This window comes from Penaeus japonicus, unplaced genomic scaffold (genome assembly GCF_977035675.1).
Source record: "Penaeus japonicus unplaced genomic scaffold, GWHDUDI00000001_assembly GWHDUDI00000011, whole genome shotgun sequence".
In the NCBI taxonomy this organism is placed as follows: domain Eukaryota; kingdom Metazoa; phylum Arthropoda; class Malacostraca; order Decapoda; family Penaeidae; genus Penaeus; species Penaeus japonicus.
Window position 1 is genome coordinate 38,779,527 of NW_028234413.1, and position 10,000 is coordinate 38,789,526.

Below are 10,000 nucleotides of genomic sequence, written 5' to 3' on the forward strand. Positions count from 1 at the left end.
CCCGAGTCTATGTCTTGCAAAGCACACAGGTTTAGTAAATATCCGGAACTGCTTTTCCGGATAATTTCTTATCCACACCTACTTTCAATTACTTCTAGTTATTTGTATGTATATTTTCGTAAGAATATGTTACTACTTCACATGGCCTTCTATTAATGTCAGTTTTAGTTCAAATGTTAAAGGCGCCGCTATCACAATCGTCAAACAGGTCTCATTATTATCTTACTATCACGTCACTATCACGTCACTATCACGTCACTATTATGTCACTATCACCTAACCATCACGTCACTATTACGTAACTCTCATCTCATCTATCCTTCCCCAACACCATGTTTGTTGTTCCCTTTCTCTGACAACCCCCCCCCCCCCCCCCCCCCCCCCGCCCTTGTCTGTTCACTTGTGCTTTCGACCCCTGCCGGGAACACCAGCTATGCGGAAGTGTAGGGTTGGTCAGGTTGTTTGTGTGAGTGTGGGCGTGTGGGTGTTGGGTGTGGGTGTGGGTGGGTGGGTGTGGGGGTGTGGGTGGGTGTTGTTGGGTGTGGGGTGGGTGAGTGGGTTGGGTGTTTGTGTGAGTGTGGGGGTGTGGGTGAGTGGGGGGGTTGGTGTGGGTGGGGGTGTGGGTTGGTGTGGGTGTGTGTGGGTGTGGGTTGGGTGTTGGTGTGGGGTGTGGGGTGGGTGTTGGTGTGGGGTGTGGGGTGTGTGTGTGTTGGTGTGGGTGGGGGTGTGGGTTGGTGTGTGTGGGGTTGGGTGTGGGGTGGTGTGTGTGTGTGTGTGTGTGTGTGTGTGTGTGTGTGTGTGTGTGTGTGTGTGTGTGTGTGTGTGCAGTTGGTTTGTTTCTGTATTTCTGTTTTTGTTGGTATTCGTGCATTCGTGTTTCCACGTGTGTGTATTTCTAACAGTTCCCAGAAGATGAACCACATTCTTCCATAACAACATCGCAGGTTTTTGAACTAAGAATCACGCACGACCGAATCACACCAATCGCGGGTCAGCCCAAGAGCCAACACCACCGACCACCTTTCTGGCAGTGAAAGACCCATCAGCCAATTACAGGTTCTCCAGAGGGAATCATAGCGCACCCTAAGGAAAGGAAGAGGCCCGGGCGCACGTAATGACACGTTCTACAATCATGCCCAAGGTGAGAATCGTAAATTATACACTACTGGCCACTTTATATAAAAAAGTGTGTGTAATATTAAATTTCATAAGATGCGGTCACATCTTCCTATCGTAAGACTGGCCTTCGTTGAGGCAGCGTACACGTTAGCATCATTTTTGGAACTAAGGTGAGAGATATGATCGGGTTTTTCTTCTAGATTTAAGATCTAACGACTGTCTTGAGGTGGTGGAGACACACACCAAGATTCGGAGTAAGGGTGCTGGCCTGCGGCACGACGGCCCACCGAGATTCTCCCCGTTCACCCCGCGTGTGATGTCAGTCAAAATTCTCCACGCTTTGGCCCTTGTCAATTCCATAATTCAGAATTCTGAGTGTTGATTGAGCCTCTGTCTTTCTTTGCTCGCCGTCCCTCTTTTCCCTTATCCTTCTCCATCTTCGTCTTTCTTTTCCTCTTTCTCCTCTTACACTCCCTGTCCCTCGCAACCACATGCACACACACAAGCGTAATCAAATGGCTTACCTTGAGTTCTGAAGCACTTCCAGGCTCTCTCTTGCGCATGTCAGCTGCGTCTCTTGCTCTAGAATGGTGTCCTTCGCCAGCGTGAGCTCTTCCAGCGTCCCGGCGAGCCTCTCCTTGGTCTCCTCCAGGAGGCGCCGGGTTTCTGCGACCTCCATCACGAGGGCGTGGCTGTCGTACTGCACCTTCTCGAGGGCGGTGTACGAGGCCTGCAGGCTGAGTTCGGCGCCCTTTAGGTCTGCCTCTCGTTGCTGTAGCTGGCCAACTGTCCGCTGAAGGTCGGCCTGTGTCGCCTCCTGCTCCTCCCGGGCCGACTGCAACGCTTCATACGTGGCCTGGAGTTCGGCCTCCAAAGAAAGGTCACCAGACACGGAGGCAGTATTATGGGTGCCCTTTGGAGAAATGGGAGGCTCAGGGAGGCGTGGGATCTCTGGCGTCTCCTTCTTGCACTCGGGATCTTCTGCCTGTAGCTTCTCTGGTGGCGTCTGTGGTGCCTCCTGAGGCTGGGGAGCGACCTCTGCGACAGGAATTGAAGAAGGTTCCTTCGCTGGGCGACTCAGCTCCGTCAGCTGTCTCACCAGGTCGTCGATTGTGTCCTCCTCATCGGTGAGACACAGGTCGTGCTCCGACCCGCGCCGGGACGGGGCTGAACTTCTCGACATTTGTACTTGGAGCGACAAGTTTTCGGCGTCTGAATTTTGTAGAGCGACGCGCATGTCCTCTATAACTTCACGGAGGCACTGGAGTTCCTGTTGCTGTAAAAGCACTTGTCGTTTCAGGAGGCAAGTTTCAGAATACGACGGCTGAGGAGAGATGTTGGAGTTCCGATCGACATGGGCGGGTTGTCGCGAGGTGCAACAGGCAGACGCTGCCGTAGGACACTCTGCCGGCGCCCTCCTGTCGCCGCCCTCCAACTCCGAGTTTATTTCAGCGATGGACTTCGAAATCTTCTCGAGGACGTCGTAGCGCCGCTGAATGTGCACGACCGACGTTACGAGGCGCGGGTTGTGAGGGCGCCGAGACGCGAGCGGGGACAGGGTCTCCGTCTGCGCCCCCTTCACGAAACTCTCGCACAGCCTGTCGTGGAATTCGCTGAAGTTGAGATGGATGGGACAGACGTTGTCGCCTGGCACCTCGTTGTTCAGTAATGAATTATCGAGGCTGCCATTCAATGTCAGCTTCGACCCTAGACACTGACACCTTTGCTGCGCCTTCTTCGGCAACCCTTCGCTCTCTGACAGTCCGAGGACCTGGCAGAGCGAATGGAAGTCCTCGATACTCACCCTGCCGGACCCCGTGGCGTCCAAGAACCTGAACACTTCTTCTATGTACTGGTCAATACCTAGAGCTAACACGATCACTTCGTTCCTGGGAGATTCCGGCACTTCCAAGTTATAACTTAAGGCTGATTTTAACCACGACCCTCGAGCCGATTCCGAGGTCTTCTCTTTGTCGTAGTACCTCTTAATGGTCGAAGTGTCGAATCTCAACTGTTTCTCGCTTTTCACTTCGACGTGTTCGTCCTCACGCATGTCACTGCCATCTCCCTGGACCCTCACTTCCCCCTCCAGTTCCGTCTCCCCCTCCACGCTCCCCCTCCTCTCGCCCGCGTCGTCCGCACACACGCGGCTCTGAGATTCCTGGCCCGCAATAACTCCGCTACTGGCTACCTCCGCGTGACTGTTTGCGATGACGCAGCGAGTCGACCCACCCTCACCGGCCCTGGCACTACCCTCGCCTACCCTTTGCCCAGTGGCACCGCTGCCGAGAACGGGGAGGTTGACGTATCTCCCCAGGCGACCACCTCCCTTTTCGCTCGCGTCCGGCAGTCTTGTGGGAGCGTCGTCATTAACCAGCAACCTCAGACGGTCTTGCGTTTTTTCGTTTTCTTTTTCGGCCGCGCATTTGCCGTCGTAAAAGTCACTCCTGAAACTGGTGTATGTCCCTCGCCGGATGTCGCGCAAGTCCTCGGAGGTGTGCCAGTAATCCTCCGACGTGTGGAGGCTCAGTCGCTCCGCCTGCAGGAGGGAGCAAGGGCCGCTACCTTCTGCGGCGCCGCCCGTGACCTCCTTCGCCTTGACAGCATCTTTTGCCTTGGGCTGATCCTTATGCCGTGATCGCGCCCAGCCCAGGAACGGCGACCGCGGGGCCCGCTCGCTCTTGCCGTGACGAACCTCATCGTGATCATCTGTTGTGTTATTCTCGCATCTGGAGCGCGAGCGAGATCTGGACTTCTCCGAGCGAGACCGGGACCGGAAGGCCGCCTTCACGCCCGCGACCAGCCCCCTTGGACCACCCATGCCCGCGCCTGCCGACCGCCCGCTCTCCATAACTGCGCGATCCCTGGGAAAACAGAAGAAAAGGTTACTAAGCACATAATACTACACAGTAATTTGTATTGCATGCATGCAATACCTAAACATAAAACCGTCAACATACAGACAAGCCTTGAAGGTCCTAAATATGACAAAAATCCTAACACATCTTCTTCCGAGTGAAAATTTCGACTTATTTTAGCGCCCCATATATCAACCCTTGTCCCAAGCATTTGTCTTCTTCCCGGAAACTATGGTCGCCTTGTTGGAATCCTACACTGATGGCTTCTCAGAGGAGGAACCTGTGCCCTCATCTGGTAGGGGCGATGCTGGGTCAAGTCAGGTCACTTGTTCGTCTGTACCCTGAGGCGAGGGCGCGGGTGGTCGAAAATGACCCATTGTTGCCTCCGTGTCTGATGGGTTAATTACGAGCTGAAGACAGTCCCACGGTTATTGTGTGGCTGGGGCGATGGTGGAGTGGAGTGTGCAGTAATCACTCCCATCGCTCGCTCTCTCTATCTATCTATCTATCTACCTCTCCCTCTCTCTCCCTCACTCTCTCTCTCTCTCTGCCCCCTCTCTCTCTCTCTCTCTCTCTCTCTCTCTCTCTCTCTCTCTCTCTCTCTCTCCTCTCTCTCTCTCTCTCTCTCCTCTCTCTCTCTCCTCTCTCTCCTCTCTCTCTCCTCTCTCTCTCTCTCTCCTCTCTCTCTCTCTCTCTCTCTCTCTCTCTCTCTCTCCCTCTCTCCCTCTCTCCCTCTCTCCCTCTCTCCCTCTCTCCCTCCCTCCCTCCTCCCTCGCTCACACACACACACACACACATTTGTCTTAACACCAACACTGTTCTTCAAAAGGAATCGCAAACTAGGTGCATCGCAACCTAGAACAGAAAGCACCATAAGTGCTAATCTTGTGAGCGGGCAGCGGAGCTTGCGTCGGGCAACCTTTATACATGTTGCAAAATTTTATTTTAATAAGAATTAATTGCAATCCTTGTCTTAAGATCGAAAAGATTTACTTTGAGTGTTTGAGAGTTAATAATTTCTATCCATTTGATGATGCTTTTTTTTTTTATGTGGCGTAGCGTAGTGATAGTTTTTCTAGTTTTTTTTAGTTTCACAAGGGTATCTGAAATTATAAAAGTCGAAAAGATGAGCCGTAAGTACATTAAAGACTATATCCTATTCCTAATTTTCATATTTATTTAAATTATAGTATATCCCCCCCCCCTCAAAAAAAAATCTACATATAATTTTAAAAAAGATAACGAACATGACTCAGCGAAAAAAAATCTACCCAAAGTCACACACACACAAAAACAAAAACAAAAAAGAAAATGGATAAAAAAAACGAACAAGTTTGGCGGGGCCTTCGAACCTCTTCACCTGGATAAACTTACAACCTCAAACTCTATTACCTTCTTGTTTTCACTCTCTGTTTTTGTTTTCAATCGGCCGTTTTCCTTTCAAACAGAAACGACGTTTTAGCCTTAATGAATGGGGTGACTTTGGGCGAGGATGTTCGGTTTCAGTTGGTTCTTCTGAGAATGAATGTTCTAGTACATATATGCATGTACGGTTACACATATGTACGAACGCCGCGTATATGTATATGTATAGGGATATCTATCTATCTATCTATCTGTAGATTTATCTTTATCTGTGTGTGTGTGTGTGTGTGTGTGTGTGTGTGTGTGTGTGTGTGTGTGTGTGTGTGTGTATTGGTGTGTGTATTGGTGTGTGTGTGTTGGTATGTGTGTGTGCTAGTATGTGTGTTGGTATGTGTGTGTGTGCGTTTGCGTGTGTAGAAAGAACCCTGGAAACACGCCATTCACCCTCGAAATCAGCAAACCAAACTCCCATTCATCCCACAGCTCGTCCTTTGAGTTCGTTTTAGAGTAAACCCCGGTTATAAGCACTGCCCCGGTTACGACTACCCTCGCCTGGGTCGTCCCGGGGGAAGCATTTATGACACGGGGTAGTTTACGACTCAGATAGAACGCTGAACTGAACAACGTATAGCAGGAAACAAGGTGTTCTGCGAGAGAGAAAAAAAAATCAGGGGTAAAATGCCACGGGTTTGTTTACTCTGTCCCGCCTTAATTACCCATTCCCGCCAAACCGCCGGTAGGCAGTTGCGGAAACGGAGGAGGGAGGGAAAAGGCGGAGGAACATGTCTAAAAACGGAAAAAAGGTGATGCGCCCAGGGGTCTGTCTTTTCGTTCTCTGAGACGAGTGGGAAAGATTTATGATGCCGTTTCGGAATTTGACTTGTAACGTTATAAATTTCTTTTACACTCTCGTGCATACACGCGCGCGCGCGTGTGTATATGTGTGTATGTATGTATGTATATATATATATATATATATATATATATATATATATATATATATATATTATATATATATAAACACACACACATATATAAGTATATATACATATATATATATATTATATATAATGTATGTATATATATATATATATATATATATATATATATATATATAACATAATTCCACATGATTTTCTGCTTCTTTGCCTGCCTGCCCCTCTCTTCTCTTCTCTTCTCATGTCTTCTCTCTCTCCCCCTCCCCCATTGCCAATTCGAAAACAGATAAGGTTTTCTCGATGAACGGACGACTTAAACGAACAATGACGTTTACAGTAGTCGAATTGTTTATTCAAAATACTTTCAAAAAGCACATTATCATTTAGCACCGTCATGGCCACCGTTTGCGTGATAGGAGCAGGGGGGGGGAGAGGGCTATGATGGTAGCAGGGGGTCTGGCCAGTCCTTTTAAAAGAGGTGTATTAGAAAACCTCTTCAAAATACGGATTATCAGTTATGTTTCAAATTTTCTCCATATACCAGTAAATAGTATATGTTTGTATTTTACTATGTATTCAGAAGTATAACAATGTACATGTAATTAATTGTGTAGGCCTATATCCTAGACAACGAAAGTTACCACGTGTATGACGAGGAAAAACGGTTCTTAGACAGGGAGTCATTCAGCACTATCACTTAAGCGCTCAATAAACAGCTGTAAATCCCCCGACCGTGTACATCCAGCTTGGTAATCCATCAGCCGTAATCTCCCCGCGTGCTCATTGGTGCTCTCACCTCTCATAGTTCCCTCGGCAAACTGTGTGTTATCCTGAGGTTTCATTAATGGCAGAACGCGAGTCTCATTAGGGCTATGTAAGCCTCTCTCTTTCTATCGTGTAATCACCACTCGCCCGTCACTGATAACGATAAAATGGAGACGTTTAGGGTTTCTGCAGAAATGTGTTATGACGAGGAGGGAGGATTCTAGACTTCCTTTCCATTCACCTTGCGCGAACGCCCGTGAAAGTAAGGGTGTCCGCGGGTCGCAGTGCGGACGAAGGGTTCCGGCAGGCCTATAGTCAGGGCAGGGCAGGGTAGGGTAGGGTAGGCGGGTCCTTCAGTGGGATCTCGTGTTATTGATGGCTTTACATGGCCCTCAAGTCCACCGCCCTGTTACCTGACCGCTACGCCCCCCCCACCCCCCCTGCGCGTTGTCTTTGTCGTTCCTGCGCCCAGGTTTTGTCTTTTTAAGTTCTGTTCTAGTCTTTGAGATGATTTGCTCTGCGTGAGTCGCTTGCGTGTAGCTAAAGATCTTTGTAAGGACGAAAGGGATTGCGAAATTCATGTCGAGGACCCATGGCCTCTTGAATGGCTGGGTAACGAGGCACGGATAGATTGCCCACTTCTAATTTCTAATATCTTCGCATTTGTCAGGTTATTCAGTGAGTTAGTCCTTATTAATTTCGTTACATAAGCTCTGTCCTTTGGCACGGGCATCAGGATTCATCTCCTTGCTTTGCTTGCTTATTCCTGAAACTTCCCTTTTTTTTCCTTAACGATTTTCCGATTACTTCGACGCATCTCACACCTGAATGATCTTTAGAACTCAGATCAAATGTACTCGTTTGTTTATACACCTCTTCAGTCCATATGCTTTACCAAAAATGGAGCCAAGAAATGGGTGAAAATCACTTTTGTTCCATCGAATATTCACGTACTCAGCCATCTGTTCACCTACCCTCCACCTGTTTACCACAAAGGCGATAAGTGTTCTTACTTGACTCTCCTCCGACGTGTGTTTGCGGCCATGACTTGTCACAGTTGGACACACAAGGATCAATCCATCAATAACTCCCTTGTTTGAGTAAGTCGTGGTCCCTCCAACACGTGCGAAGAAGAAGAAGAATCCTGCGCTGAACCCTAACTTCATCCCCTGCACCCAACCTTCCGCCCTCGCCTCTTCCCCCAACCCCCAAATAAGTATTGGGTCCGATTTACTTGTGAATGGAATGCCCGAAGCAGGCTAGGTTTTATGGCGCGTGTTATTATCGGTATCAGAGGCACAAATACCCCACGCAGTTTCTCGAGGTTGATTTGGCGTTACTTTTATGCTGCTATTCTTGCTTACCTGATTTCCATTATCGGAGTATCGCCATGTTAAGACTGCTTTTTCTGAATGTTTATTTTGTTTTATTGCCTCGCCTAAAGAAGCTATCGATGTTTTGTTTTTGTTTTTGTTTTATCGGTGAGGAACGTAAACTGTTTTAAATACAAAATGAGTCAGTTTATCTAGCATTTTATTTTCTTCACCAATCAGTGATTCGTGTATCTGTGTCCCTCCTCTCTTGCATTTATTTCTCCCGCTTGCCCGTTTTTTAACGTAAAGATTTCCCGTGGTTTATCAAGCATTTCTTCTCATCCCAAACCTCTGCCTTAACTCAAGCTTCATATCTCTACCTACCTCCCTGGGCTACCTCCGGACAAGACCAAGAACTACCTGGCTATATTTTCCATTTCTTACCCTTAAGATGTCGGCTTGATTAACAGTTATTTCCCGAGCTAATGGCGACAGCGGTTACCCATGTGTCGGCCTACCTTTAAAGGAAGCAATAGCAGTTCTTACCTGCATGTCACCTTGCCTATCTTCTTTACAATCAGCCTCCCTCCACACGGACGGTAGGTGCTAAATCGGGAGACAGACGATTTCAGACCTTCCTTCCCATGGCCCGAAAGCTCGTTAGCTACGGAAGGCAAAATGGAAATCGCTCTGCCTGAAGTAAGGCTTATCTCGCAAAACGCGTGGAGTAAATACCTTCCTTATAAGAAAAAAGCTGGCGTATGTAGGTAGATTTGTCGGAATCTTTATCTGTAGCATATTTATGGGCACGCAGTTTACATTTTCTTGGTGTATTATTACACCTGCCACAAAGACTGTACTTGTTATGCACAGCGTGACTTCAGACTGAGACTTTCCACGGTTCAAGTGGAAATTGTGAGCAGTTTTTGCTTGTAATTTTGGTTCGTATATTTTCTAGATTGTCGCATGTCTCCAGAGTTTCCCCCTCATTTTCTGCATATAAAACTCAAACAAAAGGTCTTTGTTGTTCTAGAAAAAAAATCATAATGGTAGATCAAAGCCATTTTCAAGTCGTTTCACAAACACATTTCTTTTCAGTTGTAAAGATGAATGACCCAGCTACCTCTATTCACGCGAAATGCCGTTATTGATATAAATCTTTCCAATGAAAATCATTACATTCATATAAATAGTACTACGAAACTTTGATCGTATTTCAGTTATATTTAAGTATATACCGACTATCTAACTATCCCCCATCCCATATAAGAGCAATAGACGAGTGATTTGAAAATAGATACTGCATTGTGACTCAAAACCCATCCATCATAAGAGTGCAACCGTCGAATAACACGCGCACCCTGCTCTTATAACACGATATGTTTCAATTCCAACGTGTGAAATATTAAAATCGTGACTTACTTGCCCGTCTTGGCGAGCCTTCGGGTATTCTCAGCGTTTTAATAGAGAGAACGAGGCGGAGGACTTTGACTATGATTGATAGCCCTGTGTCATTATGGCGGCGGCCGGCTAGCGAGCTGTGCGGGACTATTTCTTTTCTTTTCCTTTTTTCTCTTTTCTTTTTGCACTTTATTTTCCAAGCGTTGTAGGTTGCACGCTACACCCGGTTTCATAACTACTT

At 47.7% G+C, this 10,000-nt stretch overlaps 1 protein-coding gene across 2 annotated transcripts in view; it reads right to left on the reverse strand.

Moving 5' to 3' along the window:
- LOC122254601 (uncharacterized) overlaps positions 1-10,000 on the reverse strand; it is a 109,460-nt gene that overhangs the window by 91,698 nt on the left and 7,762 nt on the right. For both annotated transcript variants that reach the window (XM_043018360.2, XM_043018361.2), the window contains exon 2: positions 1,644-3,983. In XM_043018360.2, coding sequence (XP_042874294.2) covers positions 1,644-3,970 — 2,327 coding nt within the window. In that variant the 5' untranslated portion in view covers positions 3,971-3,983. The remainder of the gene's footprint in view (positions 1-1,643; positions 3,984-10,000) is intronic.